Source organism: Ascaphus truei, chromosome 1 (genome assembly GCF_040206685.1).
Source record: "Ascaphus truei isolate aAscTru1 chromosome 1, aAscTru1.hap1, whole genome shotgun sequence".
NCBI classification, from domain to species: domain Eukaryota; kingdom Metazoa; phylum Chordata; class Amphibia; order Anura; family Ascaphidae; genus Ascaphus; species Ascaphus truei.
Window position 1 is genome coordinate 503,244,377 of NC_134483.1, and position 15,858 is coordinate 503,260,234.

General features: G+C 42.7%; 1 protein-coding gene across 2 annotated transcripts in view; it reads left to right on the forward strand.

Moving 5' to 3' along the window:
- EVC (EvC ciliary complex subunit 1) overlaps positions 1-15,858 on the forward strand; it is a 182,550-nt gene that overhangs the window by 154,896 nt on the left and 11,796 nt on the right. For both annotated transcript variants that reach the window (XM_075569590.1, XM_075569600.1), the window contains exon 19: positions 6,901-6,994. In XM_075569590.1, coding sequence (XP_075425705.1) covers positions 6,901-6,994 — 94 coding nt within the window. The remainder of the gene's footprint in view (positions 1-6,900; positions 6,995-15,858) is intronic.

A 15,858-nucleotide genomic window follows, 5' to 3' on the forward strand; every position in this document is an offset into this window, starting at 1 on the left:
TGTAAAAAAAAAAAAAATAAGCCTATATTTAGCCTATAATAGTAATAATCCCCTCAGAATAGGACATTACTGGCCAATAATGCCCTGTTCTTCAGGGATTATTACTTAATTAAGTGATCTTTGTAGCAAGGTTATTGTGTCACAAGAGAAACATTTTATTTGTGTTTCTCTTAAGTTAATGTTAGAGATGTGCAATATCTTCACCAGAGTTTGTGAACCAGATATAATTTACCTAATTTACCTTTTTCTAATAACATGTTCACCTAAGTTGGCAAGCTTTTCCTAATACATTTGTCAAGTTAATGTGAAATTATATATATATATATATATATATATATATATATATATATATATATATATATATATATATATATATATATATATATATATATATATATATATTGGCCCCTGTGGTCTAACCAGTCCCCATTACATGGTCGTGTCTGGTGGTGCACCTGTTGGCAACAGGACTCCTGAGTCTCCCGCATGATGGTGTGTGGGGATTTGCCAACCCAGACAGGCAGCTGAGGTAGTGTGCTGAGTCCTACCTATATCCAGTGCAGCGCCTCCACCTCATCAGGATCCCGGCGTCCGCTTGGGGATGATTCTGATGAGGAACTCCTCTGTGGTGCCCCTCTCTGTGTAATGACTCCACACTTACACACGAGAGTGTCGTTAATCAGGAACATCTTTATTAGTACGGTGGGCCAGCTGCCCTCCACAATGGGGTGTATTTAGCCCTCCATTGTTCACCGTACTTCCCTTTGAAAGGTATTGTTCTCCTTAATTAGGGATTCCCTATCCCCGCAGGGATATCTATTCTGTGCCAGGTCCCTGGTCACAGTCTCATTATTCAGCCGCTTATAATGTAATCACTCTTCAGTCCTTCCAGTGCTGGGAAGAACCTACTACCTACTCCTCCAACCACTTAGCAACAACTACTCACTCTAACTTTTTAATCAGTGCTGTGCCTTATGTATCCTCTGGGGGCTGGCACAACTCTGACATCACTAACCATGGAGTCAGAGCCTGTGACCACTCCCATCCATACATAGGGCACCTCACCAGGGTGTGAGGGCAAACCTCCATGATTACTGCTGGCATGCCCATAACTTACCAGGCCTTACTGTCAGCAGGAGAGATGACAGCAACCATTTTACAGTATGGTTACATTCTCCCCCTGGTGAATCCCACCGTCCCCGGCTGGGACCTAAATTTAAAGTACCTTTCTTAAGGAAGCACTGTAAAATGGAAAAGACACACACAAGATTACTCATAACATTATTAATGCAAAGAAAACACATTGTGCCAAGTGCGCCCTGACCAGCAGTCACGAACCCGCGCAATAACTACCCTGTACCTCCTAATAGTTGTGTCTAGGGTCTGGCTTTTTAACTTCCCGACCCCCCATGTCCAGGACAGTTATACAGTAGTGGCGTGGCAAACCCCTCTCGGGTCTATATATCACCCGATGTTTATGGATATTCCTGCTGATACTCCATACCCTCATCAAGTGTTCGATCCTATCCTCTGCCTTACTGCCCGTTATAGCACCCCCTTTATTAACCATATACGTTTCAATGGTTTCCTGTAGCCACCTATCCCTATTCTCCTCAATCTCCTCCATAAGGGGTTCAGGGACATACGGGTACTCCAACCCGTGGGACGCCTTGTATTTGGCAATAATGGCCCTCTCGGCCCGGCTGCTCCTGGTTAACTCAGCATTCCCTGCCCGTCCAGGCAGCACCCATGATAGGGGCTCATCAGGGTCCACTGGATCTGATAGGATGTCTGGACACATTGGTTCAATTTTGAACCACCTCTCATGTAGCTCCCTCTCCCTCTGCGCGGGTGTAAACTCTCCTACTGCCCACCAGTAGTCCACTATATCCTCCCTTCGGATAAGGAACCGCGTACGATCCATCCAGGCCACATAGCCCTCAAATAAGGGGGCCCACCACCGGGTCTCCTTACATTTATCAGAGTCTAGGGAATCACCTTCCTCCGTATCCCCCCAAGAAAATACCCCCGAGGTTCTTTCTGAGCGAGGCTTAGACCAGGATACGATCCCGGTGCCTTCTCCTCTGATGATTCGGGTACATTAGGCACCCACCGGTCCACCGATACATTACCCTGTTGCCCTCCACCCCTGGAACCACCCTCTGAAGCATAACTGTTCAGTCTCTCCCCAGTCCGTTCCTCATCCACCCCCAAGGACACTTCCGATACCTCCAAACTAGGCGGGGATCCCCGGGAATAAGTGACTGGGACAGGGGCATTATCTAGGGCATGGGGTTGGGCGTAGGGGCAAGCGATCGACCGCCACGGGGCTACGACCCGTTCCCGGCTGTCGGATGACTGTCCTGTAGACTGGGCCTCACCCTTCTCAGTCCGCCGCTCGGCCTGCCAACTCTTGGTCTTTCTTGGTGATCGGGAACCTCCACCCGATTGCCGAAGCGTAGAATCTCCTCTTCCGGCCGCTCCGCTGCCTCCGACGGAACCGACGCCATCGGCGGATTCAGATATGCCGCCATCTTGGTATGGACCCCCATGCGGGATCTCTTCCTCCACGACAACATCCGGAAGCTCTCTCGTCGTCCCCTCACGCACCGTCTGGGCCTGGCACGGCCCCACCTCCGCAACGCCTGCGATCGGAGCCAAGTAAGTGCAAGGGCTATTCTTACCACTCCGCAGGGGGGTGGGCGTAGCTCACCCGTTGCCACCGGACCCGCCAGTCCCCGGAACGGAAGGACTCCGCCTCTCTACTCGCCGATCCACAGGTGACACCCGGTTCCCCTCACCGCTACTCACAGCAAGTGGTGTTTTCCTTCCCTTCTCCTCACAGGAGGCCGCCTTGATCCCAGACTGGGACCCAGATAATTCTCTGAGATCCTCATCGGAGAAGTCCGCTTTCACCTGCTTAGGGGTCACCGATCGTGGCGACCGCCTTCTGCTCTCTCGGTCGGTGTACTGACCGACTGCTTCCTTTTCTCCTGACCCAGCCGATGGAATCGGCTCCGATCCCCATTCTCCGGGATCTGCACTGTTAAGCCACAGTGCACCAGGGGACTCGGAGGACAGCCTAGCCGTATCCCCCGGGGGGTCACTCACTTGTATCGGCACAAATGTAGGCATCGGCCACAGATACTGAGTCCCGCATTGTGGACAGCGCGCCGCCGTGCCCATAGTGCTGCCGGGCGTTCTGCATTGCAGGCAGAGGCCCACTACTGTCTCCGTGTTCGCTACCCTGATCACCAGCACCACGCCAGGTACTGCGTAGGGCTGAGTGGACACCATCGTGGTCACAGTTGGGGAGCAGGCCATGGTTCTAGTGAGAGCCACTTTTAACAATGGTCTGTCCTTGGAGCTGGTTCCTCGTGAGTGACCAACAGAGGTTGAAGTGCCAGCCACTCCCCGGTTCAGCTCCTCCTTTCTCTGACACAACTGGAACCCGCCCCCAGTGGTAGCAATTATGGGCGGGTCCCATAACGGGATAGGATGTCCTTTAATTAAGGCCGCACCTCTTTCAGTCCTAGTGGGTGCGGTCACAGCTTTCGCGCCCTTATCCCCAACAGGGTGGGGTTCTTCTTTTGCCGCCAATTCCAGCCGTTTTCTTTCAGCTGCTTTGCGTGCAAAGTACCCTTCCTTTTTGCACACCATTCCAGCCGCTGGAACTACTTCAGGTAATTGCGCTGTCGCCACACCAGCTCCTGGGTCCGCTGGATTCATGCCCACGGGACATAATTGGAAGCCACTCCCCCTGGTTGCGATTAGGGGAGGGTCCCACAGACTAATCGGCTGGCTCAACACTGGGGCTGAGCTGGTCACTGTCCATGAGGGCGCGGCCGCAGCTTTCGCGCCATACCCCCCATCAGGGCGGGGTTCTCCTGTTGGCGCCGATCCCGGCCAACTCCTTGCAATTTTTCCAGTTGCAGAATTCTCTGCACTCGGCCCAAGCGGTCTCCCAGGGAAGCGGGAGCCGCCATTTTGTGATTCATATTCTCCAGCCACAATTGCAATGTCCTCGCTACTATCATCCAGGGTAGCACCCCGCGATCCTAGGCAGGACCAAAACGGTGCGGCCACAGCTTACGCTCCATTCCATAGCAGGCTTGTGAAAGACAGGCCAGTAACCGCTTGCACTTCGGTGGGGCGCACGCCACGTGTGCTCTCCCCATCAGCCTCCGGTCGCCATCTTGGACTATCCGCACCACGCGGATCCTCCATTCTTGCGGTCGCCATTCTCTCGTAGTAGTTATGGTTATCGTACATGGGGCTCCTCTCTGCGGGGCAGCCACCACACCGGTACAATAAAGATTGCCCTGATGCACCACCTTGTGTACCTAATGTAGGCTGCACTCATGTTGCACTACCTCAGGCTAGGCTCACTCTCTGTGTCTGCTGTATCTCCTTCCTCCCAGTCTGTGCTCCCTTCGGTAAGTGGTCTGGAATGGGCTAGAGTACTCTGGGGCTTCCATGCAGTACTTGGGCGTCTACCTATCTTGGTCAGCCTAGCGCAGACCCTCTCCAGGATTCCTGACCACGTTAACAGGCTATCCCTTTAGGCATCCTACCAACTAGCACTACCTCAAAGTGACTAGAACAGCTATAGCCCCTCTCCAAACCCCCAACTCCTTTCAGACCCCTAGGTCGTCCCTGCGAACTGACAAACTCCATCAGCCCCCTGACTACCCCTAGGTCCGTCCCAACGCAGCACAAAGTGGCAGCAGACACTTCTCCCTGTTTCCCAGTGTGCCTAGCAAAAGCCTGTCCTGTTGACAGGTCTACTTCTCTCAGCAGCGTCTCCAAATGTAACAGGTTTTCTGACCTGGCTGACCCACCCAATCTCATATTGGCCCCTGTGGTCTAACCAGTCCCCATTACATGGTCGTGTCTGGTGGTGCCACTGTTGGCAACAGGACTCCTGAGTCTCCCGCATGATGGTGTGTGGGGATTTGCCAACCCAGACAGGCAGCTGAGGTAGTGTGCTGAGTCCTACCTATATCCAGTGCAGCGCCTCCACCTCATCAGGATCCCGGCATCCGCTTGGGGATGATTCTGATGAGGAACTCCTCTGTGGTGCCCCTCTCTGTGTAATGACTCCACACTTACACACGAGAGTGTCGTTAATCAGGAACATCTTTATTAATACGGTGGGCCAGCTGCCCTCCACAATGGGGTGTATTTAGCCCTCCATTGTTCACCGTACTTCCCTTTGAAAGGTATTGTTCTCCTTAATTAGGGATTCCCTATCCCCGCAGGGATATCTATTCTGTGCCAGGTCCCTGGTCACAGTCTCATTATTCAGCCGCTTATAATGTAATCACTCTTCAGTCCTTCCAGTGCTGGGAAGAACCTACTACCTACTCCTCCAACCACTTAGCAACAACTACTCACTCTAACTTTTTAATCAGTGCTGTGCCTTATGTATCCTCTGGGGGCTGGCACAACTCTGACATCACTAACTATGGAGTCAGAGCCTGTGACCACTCCCATCCATACATAGGGCACCTCACCAGGGTGTGAGGGCAAACCTCCATGATTACTGCTGGCATGCCCATAACTTACCAGGCCTTACTGTCAGCAGGAGAGATGACAGCAACCATTTTACAGCATGGTTACATAGATATATCTATATATATATATATATAGTGAGAGTGAGAGTGACGAAAGGCAAAATTGCAGACCTGTCCAATACATGCAAATGAGCATACAGTAATATTTCCATTTGCTATATATATATATATATATATATATATATATATATATATATATATATATATATATATATATATATATATCACTGTAGATCGAAATCTCGCACAAATAAAAGCATTTTGTTAGCCACAGAACGGTATCGACTATTTGTTTATAATTTTTTATAAAATCAAAAACAAATAGTCACTACCGTTCTGTGGCTAACAAAATGCTTTTATTTGTGCAAGCTTTCGATATACAGTGATCTCTTCTTCGGGCGATGTTACAAATGATTAAGCCAAGAAATTTACTTTCAAACACGACAGCTAGGAATGTTATCGCTGTGGTCTTATTTGAAACACGCAATTCCCTGGAGCCACTCCAAGCTAAAAGGATGCCCAGGTAACTGAAACATTACATTTTGAAATTCCCTTCCAAAAATTATTGTCAGTGAAAAAAAAATTTAGCCAATGGGGTCAGCCTCACTTTGGCCGCTAGAAAGCCATGATATTATCATGAAATGACACCACAGCTTCTGATTAGGTGACCTTACACTCATTTTGTTTTTCCTGATTGATTGACAGAGATATATATATATATATATATATATATATATATATATATATATATATATATATATATATATATATATATAATATATAAATATATAATATATATATATATAATATATAAATATATATATATATAAATATATATATATAAATATAAATATATATATATATATATATATATATATATATATATATATATATATATATATATATAGTGGTTGACAAATCACCAAAAAATCTACTTGCCACACAAAAAAAATCTACTCGCCACCTAGTACCAAACGTGTGCTGCTTGGGCCAATATTTACTCGCCCGGGGGTTAAATCCACTCGCCCGGGGCGAGCAAATGTATAGGTTTGTCGAACACTATATATATATATATATATATATATATATATATATATATACATATATACATATATACATACATATATATATATATATATATATATATATATATATATATATACAGGATATATATATATCAATCAATCAGTGGGTCCATGGAGAATTGAGGGCCTCGGTTCAGTTCCGTAGAATTCCCTGGTTTATAGAAGGTAATTAAAGAATACTTGCTTTTGGGGGGGACTGCTGCTTTAATAATAATAATAAAAAGTATGAACTTTTTTAGGACGCTGAACAGGACTTCATTGCTGAGCTGGCTGCAATGGCTAGAATTCGCCTCACAGATGGCAGTAATGTCATGAATAAGACCTTGCATTCAGGTTAGTAGCACTGTACCGGTTTTGTAATATAAGCCGTAAGAGATATGTTGTTAAAAGCTTTACATATAAACACATATGTACGATTTGGGAATAAATAGTAACTCAGTTAGGAAGTATCATTAGGAAAAATACTATGGGGCCTATGTACTAAACTCCGATAGAAAAAATCGCCAGGGATTTTAAATCTCCATTTTTGACAGCGTTGCTATCACGGTATGCAGAAAGCCCCGAATACCTGTGATAGCAACATTTACAAAAATGACAAGTAGCCAGTGGCGTGAGATGATCGACGCTCTAAAAACGTGGAAGTGGCGCGTAAAAAAAGGTTTTCCCATTGTGCGAAATCTCGCGAGACAAGCAATTTCTAGAGCGGCCTCTTTAAATGGTCAATTAATTGTAATCTTTCTCTGTGTTGTTGGGAGTGAGTGAGAGACAGAAAGAGCTAGGCGTTTTGAGGATTTTGGATTGCTAGACTTGTTGTGAATTTTGATAGGCTTGTCTTCTGTTGTTTTGTTTAAATACTTTTTGGCTTGTGAGTTTGAAAGTTTTTTGTGAGTGTGTCATTTCATTTATTTCTCTGTTATTTGTGAGTGGTTGAGGTATGGATGGGAGGCGTGGGAGTCAGGGGAGGGATGGTGGGGTGACTGGTGGGGGTGGGGTGACTGGTGGGGCTGGGGTGACTGGTGGGGCTGGGGTGACTGGTGGGGCTGGGGTGACTGGTGGTGGTGGGGTGACTGGTGGTGAGAGTGCGAGGCTCCAGCAGTCTCTTCCATTGGAGACAGGGGAGTCCAGTCAGCAGCAGCTGAGCTCAGAGGTTGCAGCTGGCCGTAAGAAGTGTGTCAAAAAGAAAAGATATCTTCGTTTTAACGATGACGAAAACAGAGTCCTTGTCACTGGTATTTTGGAGTATTATGACCAGCTGGATGGGAACTTAGTAGGTAAGAAAATCATTTGCAATGACTATCGCAATAATTATTTCTATTTATTGGCTAACATTTCTGCATGCACATAGAACTGACATTTACATATAAATATCAGTGTTTAGATATCTACATGCTATCACTGAGTGTTGGCAACCAGGTTATAACTAAAGGATTTTTTCAATTTTATGTAAATATTATATATATACTGATATACAAATGTAGCCAAGTATGCCTCAAAATCTTGTTAATCTTCATGTGCCACAGATACACACTGGCAAACAGCATATCAAATAAATGTTACAATTGTTCACACATTTCTTCTACATTTTATTTTATTATAAGATATGTACATGAACATATTTTTTTGGTTGTATATCTAAAAGCAAGACAATATACAAAGTGAAAAAGGATTTGTGGGACGACATTATCCAGTCTGTGTCTGCCTGTGGAAATGAAGTCAGAACTCATGACGATTGCCACAAAAGATTTGATGATATAAAACGAAAATTGAAGGCGAAATTGCAAAGTCGACATTTATATGCTTCATGCACTGGAGGAGGACCTCCTGCCCCCCATCTAAGTTTCACTCCGTTGGAAGAGCAGCTGAGTGCAAGATTCACGCCTGTCTTGGTTGAAGGCTTGGTGGGGATAGTGATATCGGTATATACGATCACCCGTTTCCCCAAGGCCTGTACTTTTACATGAGTTAAGTTTTTCACTTGACGTTTATCCACATTATAAGTATACACTATCATGACTAGTCAATAATTATTATTCTGTTAGGATATCATGAATTCATAGTCTACGCGAGCAGAATACAACTTCTTACATGCAGTTTATTCTGTGAATCTACATAAACACTCTTACATACCCCTTCATACATATCTGCATTCACAGTATGTAGAAGTATTAACATACTGTTTGTAATTAGGTCATGTGTTAAATACTACAAATATTGATATCTAGCATAAACAGCTGCTGCTGATCTGTTAAACTGATACATATACAAAGAGTGTAATGAATTATATAGTCTTATGTTCTCATATTACAGATAATGTTAAGTTTACATACTTGCTCTTATTAACAACAGTCTTTTGTAAACTCTACATAGTGGCCCCTGCATCCCAGGTTGGCTCCCAGGTGCCAGACCCTGCATCCCAGGTGTCATCCCAATTAATTGAAGGCGAGGCCATCAATTTTTACAAATATTGTGTGGCATCTTCTATGCCACAACTACACATTCATATGACCATGGGACAGTTGCAGGTGTGACTGACATCAACAGAGTTTGTTTGAAAAAACACATTACACCTATAATGTTGCAGTCGCCTATAAATTGTGTTGTTGATGTGTCAAATCATGTAATATTTGTGTGATCGTTCAAGTAATTATGTTGCTCGGCTGCATGGCAGACTCAATAGGTACAGTTTAAATTTCCTCAAATTAGTCATGCACAATTGTCCAGCAGCCATATAATTAATTATTTCTGATGTAATACTTTTTGATGTTAGTGACAATTCAATCAGCATGCATTGTAACAAGAAACTATGTGACCGTTACTTTTTCTGTGATAATCAATTAATCCTCATTTTGTTAACAACAGATATACCATCTCCTGGAAGCAGAGCGTGATTATCTGATTCACTGTGTTTGTCATTCAGTACGGATCCTGAGATTCCAGGATTAAGCCATGTCCAACCTTCTCATGACCATCTTGATCTTGCCCACCAGGAGCAATTAGCTTCAATCGAGCAATCAGAAGATCGTTGGTTGCAATCCCACTCATTACGTCATGAAGAATTGATGAGAGTTCATAACCAAATGCTATCTGAAATCAGAAATATCAAATACATTTTCATCAGGAATAGTGATGAGCTTAAAATACATATTTATTTTATTTATTTATAAAATATTTTACCAGGAAGTAATACATTGAGAGTTACCTCTCATTTTCAAGTATGTCCTGGGCACAGAGTTAAGACAAATAATACATGGTTACAAATACAGTTACATAAATGAACAGGGTATTACATTATATACAAGACATTGCATGCACAGTTAAAGAAAATATATGTTATGGGCGAATGAAACAGTTACAGACCAGATTAAAATGTGAGACAGCCTTAGATTTGAAAGAACTTAAACTGGTGGTGGATGTGAGAGTCTCTGGTAGGTTGTTCCAGTTGTGGGGTGCACGGTAAGAGAAGGAGGAACGGCCGGATACTTTGTTGAGCCTTGGGACCATGAACAGTCTTTTTGAGTCTGATCTCAGGTGATAGGTGCTGCATGTGGTAGAGGTGAGGAGCTTGTTCAGGTAGCTGGGTAGCTTGCCCATAAAGAATTTAAACGCAAGACAGGAAAGGTGAACTTTGTGGTGTTAGCGTTGGTGCTCAGTCACTGGAAGCTTTAAGAATTTAGTCTTGGTCCCAAATACCATTGTTACAGTCTTATCAGTGTTTAAAAACAGTTTGTTTTGGGAAATCCAGTTTTCGAGTCTCAAAAAGTCAGACTGAAGTACGTGTTGAAGGTCAGAGAGGCTATGGCTGTGTGCATATAGGATTGTGTCATCTGCATACATGTGTATTGAGGCTTCCTTACAAGCTGTGGGAAGATCATTAATGAACATTGAGAAGAGTAGGGGCCTCAGAACAGAGCCTTGCGGGACACCACAGGTGATATCCAGGGGGTTGGAGTTAGAGCCTGAGATGGACACATGTTGGGATCTTCCTGATAGGTAGGACTGAAACCAGTTTAAAGCATGCTTCCCTCTTCCAGAGCTCTGGAGTTTGTTAAGCAGGATAGCATGATCAACTGTATCAAAAGCCTTTGCAAAATCTAGGAATACTGCACCAGTGAGTTGTCCCCGTTCCATTCCACACTGGACTTCATTGCAAACTTTTAGCAGGGTAGTTACGGTGGAGTGTTTGGGACGAAAGCCAGATTGGAATTGGCTAGGGAAATTCGATAATAAGAGTTCGATGCAATCGATAGCTCAAAGTTTAATTACACAAAATGAGCTTCGTGCCTCTGCAGTACGTTCTCCTGCATCTTCATCTGTAGGTTCAGTTTTTTCACCTCAGACATCAATTATACATTCAACGCAACCACTAATAGAAACATTTTCGCCACCAGTCATTGTCACGTCTTCGCAAACAATAAGAGAATTGTCTCCGCAAACAGTTATTGATTTGTTTCCGACAACACTAATTCAAGCGTCTCCGCAAACAGGAAGTGAAGCATCTCCACCAGCAGTACGTGTTATTGCACCTGAAATAATAACAACATTGAGAGGACCGAAGAGAAAATGAGTTAGAAAATACTGGAATTCAGTTTGCTTGCTTTATTCGAGTAATACCACGTCCTGGACAGAGATACTGTTATTGGGATGTACAACACTCGCGTAAGGGTATGTTTGATCAGGGCACCTATCGGATGAGAAATACATTGTTCTTGAGCTATCCCAGGAAGATTAGACATTCACAGAGTGGTGTTTCGGCTCAGACTCCAGTACAGAGCCTAATACGGTATGATTGGCAAGCAGGAGCAAACTACTATGAGAACCTTCTGTACTTACCAGCCCAATTTCAGGGTGTTGGGGAATACGTTAGCCAACCTCCGTACATGGCTCAGCCCGTGTACCAGGCAGAAAATGATGAGGGCGAACAAAGTAACGTTGGCAATGAGGTTGATATGCTTCAGAATCCCATGATTGACTCAACCATGTACGTCCAGGATATGCCTTCCTGGAACAATGGATACCAGCAAGGACAATGGTGACTTATACAACACAGGTAAATATCATGTAATATTACTTTAATTACATAATTGTAGAGTACTTCATTAAATATGAGAGCATCATATGAATCATATATATTACGCATGCGAAAAAATACACAGACAACATTATGCATACATGTTTCTTTTTCCATTATATATATATATATATATATATATATATATATATATATATTCCCATTATATATATATATATATATATATATATATATATATATATATATATATATATATACAGTGTTCGACAAACCTATACATTTGCTCGCCCCGGGCGAGTGGATTTAACCCCCGGGCGAGTAAATATTGGCCCAAGCAGCACACGTTTGGTACTAGGTGGCGAGTAGATTTTTTTGTGTGGCGAGTAGATTTTTTGGTGATTTGTCAACCACTGTATATATATATATATATATATATATATATATATATATATATATATATATATATATATATATAATGGGGAAAAAAACATGTATGCATAATGTTGTCTGTTGTCTGTTGTCTTATATATATATATATAAGATAAATTTCCATGTGCCACTGTAATATTTTACATATGTAATCATATTCTATATGAGCATCAAGCCAATCTGCACACTGCCAAGTGATTAGCTCAATGTCTGATCGAAACATAATATAATGTATTGTTTAATATTCATAATATCATAACATCGATGTTGCATCCTTGTTACGTGTGTGTACGTGGTCATTTGACGATGCGGACTCGACACTATGAGGCGATGCATGATAACGCCCACCTCCTGGTGCACGCAATATAGCTTGCGCGCGGCCATTATGATGGCCGCCGTTCTAGATGCTCAAAGCCAGATACACATGAGCAGAACTTTATAGCAGATATTCAAACTTAAAATTATTGTCATAGCGAGGATATCAAAGCATATGTCAAACTTCTACATTATTTTAAAATATATTATAGATCTATATAATATTAGAGCGTACGCCTGCTTCAAGCAGCATCTTGATTATTGTGCTATCTTTTCATATAATGTTATTTTTCTTTCAGATAACAAGTTTGAACATCGACAGTCCAAAAATCTGATTAGAAGTGTCTCAGAGAACAGCTTCAAAACAAAGTTTAATATTACAGCTCAACCCCGTTACAACGCGAATTTGCTTATAACGCGATGCAAGCGTGGCTCCCAATTTTCGTATTTATGAATACTTTACAACATGATTATTGGTATCTTATTAGATTCAACAGCATATACCAAGTGTCTAGTTTTGGATTTTAAAAAGCGTTCTAGTTTGTTGAGACAGCTGGTTGGTTAATTTCGTACGAGATCCATAACTTAAGTGATGATATCTCTAATTTGTTTGTATGACAAGTATGTTACAAATTTGATAATCAAACAAACATCTTGAATTGTACATTTATTAAAAATATAGAACACGAAACTGACTATTTCAAACATCAAATGTCAACAACATTGCAATTAAAACATTAAGGATGTGCATAACAAGTAATCAAGTATATTTACAGTGTAATACATTCCGAAATACATTTAAAAAATACACACTGCAATATATAGATCTTTAATGTAAACATTTGATTATCTGCAACCTAATTTAGTAACAACACATAACGTCACATGCAGATTGTTATGTTAAATTAGAAATCATCATAATTTAATCAATTTAATTTGGACAGTATGAGTTATTACACACGGACATAAATATATAATGATGATGTATATACACATTTGGTATACATTTTTGATACTCCCTGTTTTCAAAATCTGGCACCTCTCTGTTACATCCACGATGTTGCTTAAGATGATCGAAAATATCAGGCACCGTTGCTGTAAACATTTTTTGTGTTGAATATTATTTATGAACAAGCATCTAACAAATAAGTTACAAGCACTGACATATCATTAAATGCAAGTGAATGGGGGTCTACATTATGGCGTGTGCTGTAGCGCATGCGCAATCAGAAATTTACATTTGCGCATGTTCATTATCAGTCCATTGTGCCGGTAACCGCGCTTTGCACTTAGTACGATTAGCACAATGAATATTAATTTGTCCTGCCACGCTCACGATGCGCGTGCATGCCCATGCTCGTACACTCACGTGCACTATGCCTTGCTAATTGTAATGCTCGCGCTACCCACAGATAAGGCAAGACCCCGACACTGAGGTGGGAAGGTACAAAGCCACACAGCCACAGCAACGGAAGCGTGCCTGGAAGGCGTATTGTTTAGCGTTGCCGGGTCTGGGTTGGAGAGAGAGGGTTAATCGGTATACTTGCAGGTCCTGGGATTGGAGAGAGTAGAATCGTAGAAGTCCTTTAGCCATGGTCTGGGATTATAGATGGTAGGATAGCCCAGGTCCGTTAGCCTTGATCAGGGGTTGGAGAAGTCGCCGTAATCGAGGGTAAGCCGAGGTCAATATCCAGAGGGGTTCACTTACAAGCCAGTTCGGTACACAAGAGGTTAATCTGAAAGACAATACTAGAACAAGGCAAGGCAAAACTGTAGGAAGCAGCGAGGCTACACCGAACTATGCTGAGCACTGACTGAGAGCAGGAACAGGGTATAAGTAGGCAGACAGAACCAATGGGACAGGGGGTGGAGCGGAGGCGCGGCCCAAGCGGAAGCTGGGATAGGCTGCAGGAGACAAGAGGCACAAATGATGCTTGACATGCAGCTGGGGATCGTTGCACGTCATCACGTGCACGTGGCGCATCCGGGGGGGCAGAGCCAAGCTCCATGGCAGGGGCTGAAGAGCTGCAGGTTCGCGCGCGCTCTGTAATCAGAGCGGGGTTGCACACATGAGTGAAGCAGAGTCAGCAGCAGCACTAGGTAAGGAGGGAACACGTCGCAAAGGACGTGTTCCCCGATTCCTTACACCAATACAGCTAAAATGTTCATTTTTGCACGTTGAAGGGTCACATGACCTAATTAGCCAATCAGCGCCAGTCACTGCTCAGCCATGCCCCGGCAATGGCACCCCACTAGAGCAGCAACAAACATTTGCATGACAGCCGACCGCACAAGCATGAGCGCAGTCAGTGGCACACTGCAATCAATAGTATTTCTCAGGGCAGGATGCTGACGCCTAAGCGTTTGGCAATGTCGGATATATCAATTCGACACAGTGCCCCCCCCAAGGACCACTGACCACAGAGAATACAGGACTGTAGCCACGCCACTGTTGTAAATGTACTCCGGTTTATATACTTCTAGTGTCATAACAATACCTGTAACTGTATGCCCGTGTTCATCAGCATATCTTCTTAATTTAGTTGCATGTCCTTTGTGATCAACAGGAATACCTGTATTTGTGATTGAAATTAAATATGATTAATTAACAGTGCTTTATAATGTATAGTAAATAGATGTACATATTTAAATAATATGTTTAAATGCAAAGATTGTTATCAATAATTTGGTTCTCATATAATACATAAACGATAATATATTTTTATGTACCTCACTTATGTAAGCTGAGTTCACATATAAAGTGTGAAAGATTATTCAGCAGACATCAATATCAAATTAATTTCACGCATGCACATAAAATAAATATATTACTCATTTTGTACATGTACTACATTGATCCCTCATGCACACATTATTCATATTTATTAAGATGGTTATAAAATTATTTATGGACATTCACATACCATAGTCATATGGGCACGTACACACAGCAGAGGTTGTATACCCAAGATGTGTGCAGACTGCACTATTCTATGATGAGAAAATAATAGTACATTTAAATTAAAAGGACATTAAGGGCATTATAAATTTATATGAAAACATTAATTGCAGCTTACCTGAGAAGTATGTGTGTTTGTAATCATCATTAGCATGGTATAATCGTTATAAACTGATTTTTATTGAAGTTGTGACGTACTTATTCGTATACCTTGTTTAGTCAATGAAAAACAGATGTTTGTAATGTCATGATTTTTAATGTACCCAACAGTCAGAAATTGGAGTAGCAATTAGCGGTTACTTATAATTGTTACTGAAGCATTTAAGCATTTTGACATTTAAATTCCCACACACACAAAATAACAAACAGAATTCACATGTGAAAACTGTTGTAAACATATTAAAGCCTTGATTGAAAGGGCTAAACACCATAGTAACACAATAATTGATGCTCCATGACAGAATA